At 41.7% G+C, this 13,661-nt stretch overlaps 1 protein-coding gene across 1 annotated transcript in view; it reads right to left on the bottom strand.

The window, feature by feature from the left end:
• Window positions 1-13,661, bottom strand: part of SND1 (staphylococcal nuclease and tudor domain containing 1) — a 445,445-nt gene that overhangs the window by 418,630 nt on the left and 13,154 nt on the right. The window contains exon 2 of the mRNA XM_005879181.2: window positions 1,154-1,303. Coding sequence (XP_005879243.1) covers window positions 1,154-1,303 — 150 coding nt within the window. The remainder of the gene's footprint in view (window positions 1-1,153; window positions 1,304-13,661) is intronic.

Raw genomic sequence — 13,661 nt, 5'->3', positions numbered from 1 at the left:
GGGGGGGGGGGGGGGGGGGGGGCGTTGCTGCAGACCAATGCTCTATCCACTGAGCCAAACGAGCTAGGGCCTTCACTGCCTTCTTAATTCAAACAAAATACTCTCTATTACAGATGAAAAAAACTAAACATTTTCCCTCAATAAAAGATCCCCATGAACTGGTATGTCAGGGAAATAGCAGAAAACAGCTGAGGTACCAACTTGTCCAACATCATTAAGTTGGGACAAAGAAAAAATAATTAGAATCCAGAAATTTCATTTTTGAAAACCAAAGCACAACTAAAGGAGAGACAAGAGCTGATGTTTGAAATTATAGGAACCAAGAAGACTAAACAATACCAAATTAGGACTCGTAGCAGCTGCCTGGAGAGGTAAGACCTGAAGGAGCCCAAGGCAGACCACAGGGAAGGCTAGGTAGGTTAGGCGTTAGTGATGGGGGGAAAAAGGATAAGGAGGGGATGGTGGAGCAAAAGCTCAGAAGTTTCTCAAATCACCATAACACAATGGTTCCTGACTAGTATTGAGCCATAGTTGCTTTGAGAAACTGATAAAATCTCCCTTCCTTAAAAATTCATGTTTACACAAAATTCTGCAAACTTGCCTTTATGGATCCCAGATTAAGAATCTGTAATAAAGCACAGGTCTAGTGTTTATAGTATGCTACCATTAGAAAAATGAGAGTACTTGCACAGGCAATAAATTTCCCTGGAGGAAGACACAAAATACTAGTAACGTCAATAGTCCTTAGGGAGAAGAACTTGATTTTTCACTGAATACCCTTCTAAATTTTGAATGTGAGTGGAGAATTCAAACATAAATTAATAAAAGAGCTCTGCCAAAACCAACGCCAACCTCAAATGGCCGAGACTACCTAGGAAATGTTCTAATCTATTCCAAGAGATGGAGGAGGAAAACAGACAAACCTGAAAAGGGAAAAGGTATGAGAAAAAGCCCTCAAGGGCAATGAATGTATACAAACCCAAACCGATGCAAGACACTGTGGGTATGTCCAGGGTCATCATTCCTGTGATATAAAAACAATCAAAATATACAGAAAAGAAAGTGCAGATCAACCTTCCATCGGTCAAGACTGGGCTACCCTCTGGGTCCACAGCCTCAGGAAGGCCTCAGGGAGGCCTCAGGAAGAACCTACCTCATCAGGGGTATCTTTTGCATCTGGTTGTGCTGCAGCCGCCCGGCGGGCAAGGTTTCCAGCTCGAATGTTGCTAAGGTTGATCTGTCTCTCAGGAGGAGGCCCACCACGAGGCTGCCCTCGGACAATGATGGCACACCCTGACAGGACCTGAGGGTGAGGAGGAAAATAAAAGAAAATTAGTGATCTGGAGGCAACAGCACCATAATATAGACTGTTCAGTACTGTACCCACAACATGTAGAACTGTACTTGACACCTTGAAGGCACTTAAGTATTTGTTGAGTAAATGAATGAGATTATTATTTTTTTACTCTTCACCCGATTTGAAAGAGAGAGAGAGAGAAACATCAATTTGAAAGAGAAACATTGATTGGTGCCTCTCGTATGCACCCTGACCAGGGATCAAAAACACAACGTAGGTATGTGCCCTAATGGGAATCAAACCCACAGCCTGTGGGATGACGCTCCAACCAACTGAGCCATTTGGCAAGGCCAAACAAGATTATTTTTAATTTTATAAGAGAAACACCCACTCTGAAATGATCTCACCCAGAAATACAAGTAGGAATTTAACAAATGCTACAGAAGTCATAAAACAGACTGATCAGGGTGAAGAGGTAAATCAGACGGAGGTTAATGACCTTTATAATGTAATCCCTGCAAGCACCACCACCTGTGTTCTTTTCAACTATTAGGAAGTTAATGTCTCCATCCATACATTCCATTCCAGCGCAGAAGACATGGAAGGCCCACAAAAAGGCAAACTGGAGGAAGAAGCCCCTACACACCATCAGAAGAAGCTGAGTAAGAGCAGTGGAACCAGAGCCCAGTGCTCACACTTCCATTGGTCACAGCACTCAGAGTCTAGGCTACGAGAGAAAAAATACAGAAGTAATCTAGAAAGCCCATGTTCTAATCTAGATGATTGAAGCAGAAAAATCTAAGAAGCACCTTAAGGCTCCTAAGCACAGCAGCTCCTTTTATCTCTCTAATCAAAGATACCAGGCATAGAATCCCCTTGCAACTGTGAAAAGAGCTCTGAAGCTCACTGGTATTTAACTTTTAAACATTTGCAGGGGAGAAGAAAGGAGGATTTCAAGTGGGAGAAGAGAAGAAAAGGAGTAAAGAAAAAATGACATTACCCAACTATTCAAGTTGTCTTTGCTCAGTGAGACATGACTTAATGAACAGTTGGGCTCAAGCACTGGCTTCACTAGATCTGAAAGACCCTCATTTCCAAGCTTCAAAACCAGAAGAGCTGCTGACAAGTTCATAGATACAAGATTGTGGAGTTTGCCAACGTGGCGTTCTTACTAAAGGAACAGTCCTTGGAAAAGGAAGTTGAATCAAAGGGAAACGGGAAGGAGTACGAAGGGCAGCCTCTCCTATACACATCTGCTTAGCTGACAATTCCCCTTCACCTCTCCACCTTAACTCACACTTTAAGTTATAAAATATTAATATAAATACGAAAGTACACTGAAACATAAATGTACATGTTAAATAATAAGGTAAACAAATAACTGAGTAACCACCACCCAAGAACGAGAACATTGCCAGAACCTTGGATCCTCTCCATGTCCCTCTCTACTTTAGCCCCTTCCTTCTCCCAATCACCATTATCCTGGCCATTGTGATAATCCCTCCCTTGCTCTGCTGTACTAGTACAGTTTTGCCATCTAAGTACAGATCACTAAGCAATGTGGTTTCATTTTGCCTATTTCTGAACTCTATATAAATTGAGTCTACTGCATGTACCCGTCAGTAACTTGCTTCTCTTGCTCATTGTTTTTTGTAGGGGGTTTTTTGTAAAACTCATTCATAATCATGTGAAACACTAATTTATTCACTTTCACAGCTGTATAGTATTTATTCCATTGTATAACTTTACACAATTCATTTATCCATTCTACTACTTTTTATAGAAATTCTGTCCAACAAATACACATATTCAAACTTCTTAAAAAATAGTGTTCTAATCAATGTCTAAATATCCCCAATACCTTCAGCACACAGACCTTGGTCTTAATGGCTCCTCCCTAGATGATTGAAGCTACACCATGACACACACAATAAAGACTGTCTCCTTACCAGTTACAAGTCATGTTCTTCATTTTTATCCTTTCTGATCAGGTGTGACCAAGGATTAAACTTTACAGCTTCCAGCCAAACAGCCTAGCCCCAGCCTTTCCTGAGAACTCATGCCCTGGATATAATCCTAGGGAACTGACATTCTAATAAGACACACTCTCAAACGAAGCAAAGCCAGGGAAGAACATGTCTACTAAGGCAGAGGCTGCTTCATGCTCTTGAAATGAGGACCAAAGAAAAGAAAAAGAGAACTGCTCTTTTATAGTTAATTCATTTATAGTTAATTCCTCACAAGTGGCAGGAACAAGAATAGCACATGCTAGAATACCTACACTTGAAATCATTCATGCCAAAATTTCAAACAGGAGGAGAGCCCAGCTACATGCAGCAGAAAAATCAGAGCATCTGTCTCCAATGCCTGCTCCTCAGTTTTAGTCAAGTTTTCATAAAAAGTAATAAAGCACTCCCCCAAGAGCCAGTACCTCTTGGTAAGCCCAGTTAACAGCTAAGGCCCATTTACAAGAAAACTCACCTTAACTAATCAAGTAAACTCTGATAAATGAGCACTAACAAGGCTAGGATACAGCCCTTATTTCTCAAGTCTGACAAAGGTCACTGGAAAGCTCAAGAACAGAATGAATGATGAGAAGAGTCCTCCCTTTCCCCTAAATATATCAGAAAGGTATTATCTCTAATGCCTCTACCTAGTACACTAGGTTCCTGGGGAACAGTGGGTCTATAACTATTATCCTGGTTCCATTAAGGCCTTTGGCAGACAACTTGTGCATAGGAATTTTGCAAAGCTTCCTTTGTATAACCTCCACTCTCCAGGAATGTTATTCTAAAAACTGCTATCAGAACCTTTTATACTACTCCAAATAATGAATTAATACTGCAGAGAGATGACTTTTATTTTAGAGGCTGCTCTACAACTTTTATACTGATCCTATCAATCCTATATAATAAAGAGGTAATATGCAAATTAACCCTCATGTCCTCACAAGATAGCTGCCTACGACCAGGCCGGCAGGGGGGTTAGTGAGGAACGACCTAACGACTGAACAGCAGGCTGCGTGCAGCAACCAGGCCGGTGGGGGGCAGGCAGTTGGGGGCAACCAGGCCAGCGGAAGGGGGGCCGTTAGGGGCGAACAGGCCGGCAGAGGGGGGCAGTTCGGGGCAACCAGGCTGGTAGGGGGTGCAGTTAGAGGCAATCAGGCCAGCACACAGAGGCAGTGAGAGACGATCAGGCAGGCAGGCAGGTGAGCAATTAGAAGCCAGAGGTCCAGGATTATGAGAGAGATGTCTGACTGCCGGTTTAGGCCCAATCCCCGAAATCAGGCCTAAACCAGCAGTCAGACATCCCCCAAGGGGTCCTGGATTGGAGAGGGTGCAGGCTGGGCTGAGAGGACCCCCCCACCCGTGCACAAATTTCGTGCACTGGGCCTCTAGTATAATAAAATGAGGTAATATGCAAATTAACCCTCACACTGTCACAAGATGGCTACGCCCGCAGCGGAGGCAGGGTTCCCATAACGAGAGATCAGCTGGGACCTGAGGCTGCGCCCCCCACCCAGCGTGTGCGGGGGACCTGAGGCTGTGCCCCCCACGGCGGGGCTTGACGGGGGCCCTGAAGCTGCACTTCCCACCCGGCAGGACTTGATGGGGGGATCGGAGGCTGCGCCCTCCACCTGGCGGGGCTTGATGGGGTGAGGCCAGCCGGGTCTGGATATCGCCCAATGGGGGTGGGCCTGGCCGGGTCTGGATCTCATGTGATTTCAAGGCGCACATAGATGGGCGGGAACTTGACTCTGGGTCCCACGGCACTCCCCAGACTCTGACAAGAGGAAGATTTTTTTTTTTTTAAATATATTTTATTGATTTTTTACAGAGAGGAAGGAAGAGAGATAGAGAGTTAGAAACATCCATCAGCTGCCTCCTGCACATCTCCCACTGGGGATGTGCCCGCAACCCAGGTACATGCCCTTGACCGGAATCGAACCTGGGACCTTTCAGTCCGCAGGCCGACGCTCTATCCACTGAGCCAAACCGGTTTCGGCAAGAGGAAGATTTTCATATACATTTTACTAATTTTCTTTCATCTCTGACATTTCTATTATAGAGAAAGGGCAAATAGCAATATTAAAATATTTCCTCTAATTAATTCCCTTTTAATGTGCACGAATTTCATGCACTGGGCCACTAGTGTATATATAATATCAAGCAGCAGTCAACAATTCAACTTCCTATGCCACAGGAACACTCATATGGCAGACGCTGCTATTCCTATTCCCCCAGGAGAAAAGGGCTGACTCATGTACATCTGTCTTCTGTAACTCTCTCCCCTCTTTTGACCATAGCCTTGGCAGAGAGGCAGGAAGAAACTCTCTGCAGACCATCACAGAAGGAAGAGAGACAGGTCTATAGGGAAGAACTAGTCTCCTTCCTAGTATTTATAGGAACCAAAGTAGCAGAAAGGAGGTCTAGTTTGTTTGGAACTATCTCCATTTCATCTTCCATGTACTGTTAAACTCCCTCCACCTGCCTCACTGGTCAAGAGCCTTCACTCAAGTTCTTCCTCAATAAAAATACTTCAATGCCCTTCTCTTACCTAAGGTTCTCCACCAAATAAAACCAAGGAGAAATAGCTTCTAGGGGGAAAAAAATACTTAAAATGTCTTGAAGTAAAACATGAAAAAGAACCAGGGTCTATATACCAAACAATTTTTGTCTCATGTGACATCAAAACAAGTCATTTTTCCTCTGTGAAAGATCTGACATCTGAGTTGATTATTTTCATAGTTTTTGTCATTGACTGATTAATTTATCCTTTATTAACTCAATAGAAATGTATGAATTCCTACTATGTGGCAAATGGTTCACTTCAGTGAAATAAAAGACAAAAATGTCTATTCCTGGAAAGCTGACATTCTACTGGGGGAAGATAGACAAACAATAAACATAAGTAAAATATATCGTTTATCGAAATTTTAATTTCAGAGAAATATTAAGATTGAGAGGAAACTGTCATGGGTAATTGTTCTGCCAAAGCTATACTGATTCATGTTGCAAACTTTCATGGATGCGGTAATTATCCTTAATTGCTAATTTATAAGGCATAGAAAGCAAGTCATATGGTAACTGCTTTATCATATTACATTAATAAAGTGACATTCTAGAAAAATGATCTTGGTCCTACCTGACACATTAGGAGGTTTGTGAAAATAGCTGTCACAATGAGTCAGTTTGATTGAGGTTATGGATTAGACATTTCTCAGCTCTGCCAAGAAAGATTGCAGAGGGACTCAGCGTGATTCAGAGGAACTGGCTTCAGGGCACACATTGGATGGTGACAAAGGCTGAAATAAGCCAGCTGAGAAGGAAAATGGAGACTCAAACTGTTCAAACCCACTTACAGGTTTACTAGGAGATTTACACTTCATGGGTAGCCACTGAAATGTTGCTCAGCAACAGGAACACCACAATAGATCTTCATTAGATCCTGATAAACTATTTGGTGCATTTAACTCTTAAACCTCCAGACCACAGACACCAGAAAATAGAATAATTCTTAAAAACCTAACCACACTATACTTAGGGCAAAGAAAGCAATGGTACAGAAATCCTTACGCATGTCAATGAAGCCAGTATTTTTTTCACAGCCCAAAGCAAAAATCATCTTGGTCAGAGAACGGAATCTAATAGCTGAGAGCATCTCACTAGCTCTACAAGGACTGGCTTAACTGGTCTACCAACATGTTAAGATATAATAGTTCTTATGTCAACCTGTTAAGATATAACAGGTATACCTTAGCAATATTTGCCAATATGAAGAATAATGACAGCTATCTAATGAATACTAAAATGTTACCCAAAAACAGGCCCAAAATAAATCCACACATTTATAGTCAGTTAAATTTCAACAAGGGTGCCAAGATAATTTAATGGGGCAAGAATCCTTTCAACAAAAATTGAAAACTGGGTATCCATGTGCAAAATAATGATGTTAACTTTTGTTTTGTGAGGTAGAGGTTTTGCTCAGAAAGTGAAACAAAGAGTTACTGTATCACCCAGCAATTACCATAATTATAACCAATAAGATGTAAGAAACCTAAATGCAAGAGTTAAATGATAAAACTCTTAGAAGAAAACAAAAGTGTAAATCTTCATGGCCTTGGATTAGGCAATAATTTCTTAGATATGATATCACCTGAAAAAGCACAAGAAACACCCCCCCAAAAAAAAAGATAAATTGAACTTCATCAAAATTAAAAACATTGTGCTTGTTTAAGAAAATGAAAAGAAAAACATGTATTGGATAAAAGTCTAGAATCTAGAATAAAGAACTACCATAACCCAACAATAAAGGCAACCCAATTAAAAATGGACAAAGGATTTGAAAAGACACGTAACCAAAGAAGATATACAAATGGCCAAGAGCACATGAAAAAATGCTCAACATCATTAGTCATGAGGGAAATGCAAATCAAAACCACTATGACATCACTTCACAGCAATTACCATAACTATAATCAATAAGACAAACAATAACAAGTATTGGCAAGAATGTGGAGAAATCCAAAGCTGTATAGATTGTTGATGATGCAGTCACTACGGAGAACAGTCCGGCAGCATCTCAAAAGTTAAGCAATGAGTTACCATATCACCCAGCAAGTCCATATATACCTAAGAAAAATAAAACATGTCCCACAAAAACTTGTATAAAATATGTATTGCAATACTGTTCATAATAGCCAAAAGGAGTGGAAACAACCCAGATGTCCAACTTATGAATAGAGAAATAAAATGTGGTTTACCCATAATATGTTATTATTCAGAAATTAAAAAGGAATGAAGTCCTGCCTGGCCAACGTGGCTCGATGGTTAAATGTCGACCTATGAACCCAGAGGTTGTGGTTCAATTCCCAGTCAGGGCACATGCCCCGGTTGCAGGCTCGATCCCTAGTGGGGGGCATGCAGGAGGCAGCCTATCAATGATTCTCTCTCATCACTGATGTGTCTCTCTCCCTCTCCCTTCCTACCTGAAATCAATAAAAATAAAAAAATAAAAAGAAATGAAGTCCTGATTGATGCTACAACATGGACGAATCTTGAAAACATTATGCTAAGTGAAAGAAGCCAAACAGAAAAAGCCACATATTGAATGACTCCATTTATATGAAATGTCTTGAATAGGCAAATCTATAGAGACAGAAAGTAGATTAGTGGTTCCCAAAGGCTGAAGGGATGGAAAAACAGGAAGTAACTGTTAATGGGTACAGGTTTTCTTTTTCTTTTGCCTTATCAATGAAAATGTTGTGGAATTAGACAGTGGTGCCAGTTGTGTGAATACAGTAAAAACCACTGAACTGTATGTATACTTTAAGAAGGTGAATTTTATGGTATGTGTATTTATTTCAATGTTTAAAAAAGTTAAGGTCCAATATAGAAGTATAAAAGCATGGGGACATAAAAATGTATATCAATCCTACAGAGGTTTTCCATATTTTGTAGGAACATTAGATGCTTAGCTGAACAACACTAACATTTTTTTAAAGGCAGCCCTGTCCTGGACAGTGTGCTCACTGGTTAGAGCATCTGCCTACACACTGAAGGGTTGGATTTCCAGTCAAAGGCATGTACCTGGGTTGCAGTTTGATCCTGGGCCAGGGTCAGGGGTGTGTGCAGGAAGCAACCAATCAATGTGTCTCTCTCGCACTGATGTTTCTCTCCCTCCCTTCCTTCCACTCACTCTAAAAATCAATGGAAAAAATATCCTTGGGTGAGGACTAACAAAAAATAAAATAAAAATAAAAAGGCAACTGACTCAGAACCTAAAGTCAGACATGGTGATTCACTACAAAATGGAAGGCTACTATAAACTTTCAAGTCCTCTACAGATAACAAGATAGAAGTCACAGGGAGGAAGCAAAACTACAGTGAAATCTACAAAGCTCTTAAAGGTGAAAATGACTGAAAACAATGCAAGCTTTCTGAGAACAATAGAGCAAGTACAATGAAGTCCTTTCCCTATGTGACACAGAAAGGAGAACCAGAAAGTTGGGCTGAAAGGTCCAGAGTGCCCTCAGGGAGCCCACAACTGCCACAACCCAAAGGCTGCAGGTGTAAGAGCTGCCAGACAAAGCAGCAAGCCAGGGAGGACTCTTCCCTGGAAAAAGCATTTTCTCCACCTAAAAATACCATCAGAGGATAAAGAAGGAATTGTTGAGGCTAAGAACAATTCATTACATACACTTTAATGAAGCAGAAAAATTCTAAAGAAACAGAATTAAAGCAAGAATAACTAAAAAGAAACTAAATTAGAGAAAGTCTATCAGGAAAAAGCTTCCTATCAGCCAGAGCTATTGCCTCCACAGGAAGAATCATCTCTTGAAAATTAAAAAGTCTTTTAGACAAAGAGCAAGCAGTCCCAAAAGAACATACGCTGTGTGGTCTGGGAGGTCTTTCCCAGGATACTTGCCAACACAGCCAGCTTCTTCGGCCAGCTCTTCTTTCTTTTTCTGGCAAGAGCAAGAAGCAAACCTCGATTAAGAGAGCCCGGCATTCACATAATGAACGAGAAGCCCATGGCCTCGTGGCGTGCCATTTCACTCGCTCTGGGTGAACTAGCACATTCAGCAGAGACAAGCTTAAGTGGCTGCTCCCAGGCCAGCTATACCACAACTTGGGCCTCAGTTTGGAAATAAGGGAGTTTCAATCTCAGGAAGACTATAAAGATCTACAGAAAAAGGACAAATGCAGAGAGCATCTAATCTGAGCCCTTTGATTTTACAGATGAAAAAGCAAGCAAGACAGGTAAAGTGACTTTTGCTTAAAATAAAGTATTGATGGCAGAGCAAGGACTAGAGCTGAAATCCCCCAATCCTAATGTCCCACTAGCCACATGTAGAAACAAGCATTTGGGGAGCTGTCTGGTAGAACGGTATCTGAGATTACCTGCTGATTATAGGTTTTTCCCAATTAAAATCTCCATTTCTATGTGCCAGCAGAGCAGATGTCAGAGACTAAAACACTAAGCAAGTGAAGCTTCCATGAGCTGGTTGCCCCAAATCAAACCAACGTTTATTAAACACTACCATATGCAAGGCATAATGATTTGAAGTTTGGGATTATTGCCAAAAATAAAAATGCCCCTTGGTATTCAAGACTGTAATACAACAGAATTTCCTTCTTCTGTTAAGGAAATCCAAGAAAAAAGTATTCCTGGTAACAAGCAGACTTTTCCTCCTCCCTTTAGGGGCAAATGGAGGTGAAGCAGGGGTGGCCAAGGCAGGTTGGAAAGCCTGAGATTACATTGCAGGGGCTACTCAGTCGGTTCTGTATGTCCAGACCCTCTCCCCCTAAACTCCGACACCTCCTCCCCAATTCCAATGCTCAGAGGAAGGAGAGAAGCTCAGCCCCAATTCTTGATCCAGGGAGGGGGAGAAAGCAGCTATTCCTACCTACAATGTCTGTAGCTGCTGTCATCTCTTATCTCTCCTCCTTATAGCACTGCCATCACTGTGCCCTGAGCAAAATGTACACTGTACAAAAATCAAATCATAACATGAAATACTATGCAGCAGTAAAAAGAAGGATCTCTTACCCTTTGAGACAGCGTGGAGGGACCTGGAGAGTATTATGCTAAGTGAAATAAGTCAGTCAGAGAAAGACAAGTATCAACTGATCTCACTCATATGTGGAATCTAATTAACAAAATAAACTGATGAACTGCATGAATCCAGAGACATGGAAGCATGGAACAGAGTGAGGAATCTCGGAGGGAAGGTGCTGGAGGTGGGTGATTAGGAAGAGATCACCCAAAGAACTTGTATGCATATATGCATACCCATAGACACAGACAATGGGGTGGTGAAGGCCTGAGGTGGGGGTGGGGATGGGCTAGAAGAGATCAATGGGGAGAAAAGGGGGTATATATAATACTTTCAACAATAAAAATTTCATTTTTAAAAAGGGGGGTAGGATAGGAGGCTTGGGTACCAGATACAGCTAAATGAAAGTATACCGGCCCTGTGGCTCGGTAGTTGCACGTCGACCCATGAACCAGGAGGTCACGGTGCTGATTCCCAATCAGGGCACATATCCAGGTTGCAGACTCAATCCCCAGTAGGGAGCTTGTGAGGCAGGATCCATGATTCTCTCTCATCATTGATGTTTCTATCTCTCTTTCTCTCTCCTTTCCTCTCTCTGAAATCAATTTTTAAAAAAATAAAAACACACATATATTTTAAAAAAGGATACCTGAAATATCCCAGAGAAATGAAGATTTGTGGCATTCACTATTCCTCAAATTTGCTTCTGTAAAGTCATGCACATATTTTTAGAACCTACAGCAATACAAAAACTAAATTATTAAGCATAATACTCAATACTATTTAGAGTGGATCATCTCTAAAGAATATCTAATACATTCATTTTGGTTTATATGCAGAACTGACTGTAGAACTTAAAGTAATTCAAATTCTATGCTACCCATGAAAAGCATTAAATTTCTGGTTTTATTTTCCAAGCCTGTTTGGAAACTCTTCCTATTTGAAATGCTGACAGTCAATTTTAGATGTCAAAATAAAGAAGTACAAATCACAAATTTACCATAAACATTTCAGAGTCCTTTATTGCTAAATTAAGGCACCATCCCAGAATGTCATCATTAAAAGCCGAGGGAGACAGTCATAAAGGAAAAATTGCCAAACAAGTCATTCCTTCCCCACTATATGCTGGTGCCCCAGCGCACCCCACCCTCCTTCAGAACTTTACACCTCCTCAAGAAGTTAAACAAAAGGCTATTTGGCCTGGAACGTGCTGTGTTATCTTCACTGCTTATTCTTCTCTACATTGGCTTTCAGATTCTCCTGCTGATAATCAAAGAAATACATTTTCTTCTGAATCAAGAGTAGTAGAGAAACTTTCATTCAGAGCCCATACAGGACCTCTTAAGAATTTAATGGAACCAAGCAGTCTGGCTAGCAGCCCTACACTGCGTGCTAGGTAAGAAAGTTATTCTTCTAGAGCTAGGCTCACAATGACTAACAAGGGCAGGGCAGGGTTAAAAGCGAGCTGGGCCTGTGCCCCACAGAGAGGCTGCGGGAGGTCTCAGGAGATTCTAAAGCTCTCACTGGAGAGGAGTTTAACAAGATAACTGGGCTTTTAAGTAATAGAGGCGGCCTCCAGGCCTCCGGGCTGTGAAAGGGCTCACCTGCCAAGAGTAATAACACAAGCAATTACCGCACACAGAATAATGGAGCTCAGCCAGATTCAGGGACCCAGGTCCCAGAGTTTCCTCTCCCTTAAGACAGTGGGAAGGGAGGAACAGACCACACCACTTTCATGAAGACCCGCGAGAGTCCTGTTAGGTAAGCAGATAAATTACACTTGGCATGATGATCCACTGTTCGGGGTTGCTGCCAGAAATAAAAATGCCCCTTGGTATTCAAAGCTATAATACAAAGGAATTTCCCTCCTGGAACAGAATTCATAAGGTTTAAAAGTTCACTACCATCACGTTAGTGTATTTCAAAGACTAGAAACAGAAACTCAGAAGCCTTAGTTATTGTTCCTTTCTCTCCTCCAAACTTCCAGGACCTCAGTCACTTCAGGCAAGCTGCCTTCACCTTGCACATGGAATACAGATTGCTCACAGCTGCTTTTATGAACATCTGAGTATTCCCACATGTACTTACCCATTTCTCCTAACTTTTATCTCACCCATTTTATTCCTTTACCTCTATCAAGTCCTGTCACTTTCACCATCTCCCCAGAAAAGATGTTTTAAGACCAAAAACAGATCTTGTATGCATATGATTTATCCAACCCATTCTCCAAGAAAACTAAGTATTTAAATTTTCAAGTCCCCCTTTTCACCATAAAACAAAGCTACTTGCCTCAAGTGAACAGCTTTATCCAGAATCAAGTGTATAGCCTGGGGTCTCAAGCCTAGGCTGCCTACTCTCCATAAAATGCTTTCTTCTCAGCCACAAGTCCCTCCTCCTCCAAGTCATCTTACAAGCTAGGCTTACAGAACCATCCACCTTCTGTTTATATTTGTCTGTGAACTGTGCCACTCCACACTCGTTTTCCTAGACTTAACTGTTCTTACTAAGCCCACTAATATACCGTATATTTTATCACTCAAATCAGGACCCTTTGAGAGTGAAAAGGGGTATCCTATATTATTAAAAGGGCTTTTAAGTAATATACCATATATGCAAATTGGTAATATGCAAATTGACCATCACTCCAACACACAAGATGGTGGCCCCCATGTGGACACAAGATGGCCTGCAGAGGAGGGCATTTGTGGGCAATAAGGCCAGCAGGGGAGGGCAGTTGGGGGTGACCGGGCCAGCAGGGGAGAGCAGTTAGGGGTGACCAGGCCTGCAGGGGAGGACAGTTAGGGG

This window comes from Myotis brandtii, unplaced genomic scaffold (assembly GCF_000412655.1).
Source record: "Myotis brandtii unplaced genomic scaffold, ASM41265v1 scaffold587, whole genome shotgun sequence".
NCBI classification, from domain to species: Eukaryota; Metazoa; Chordata; class Mammalia; order Chiroptera; family Vespertilionidae; genus Myotis; species Myotis brandtii.
This window is presented reverse-complemented; position numbering and strand designations above follow the sequence as displayed.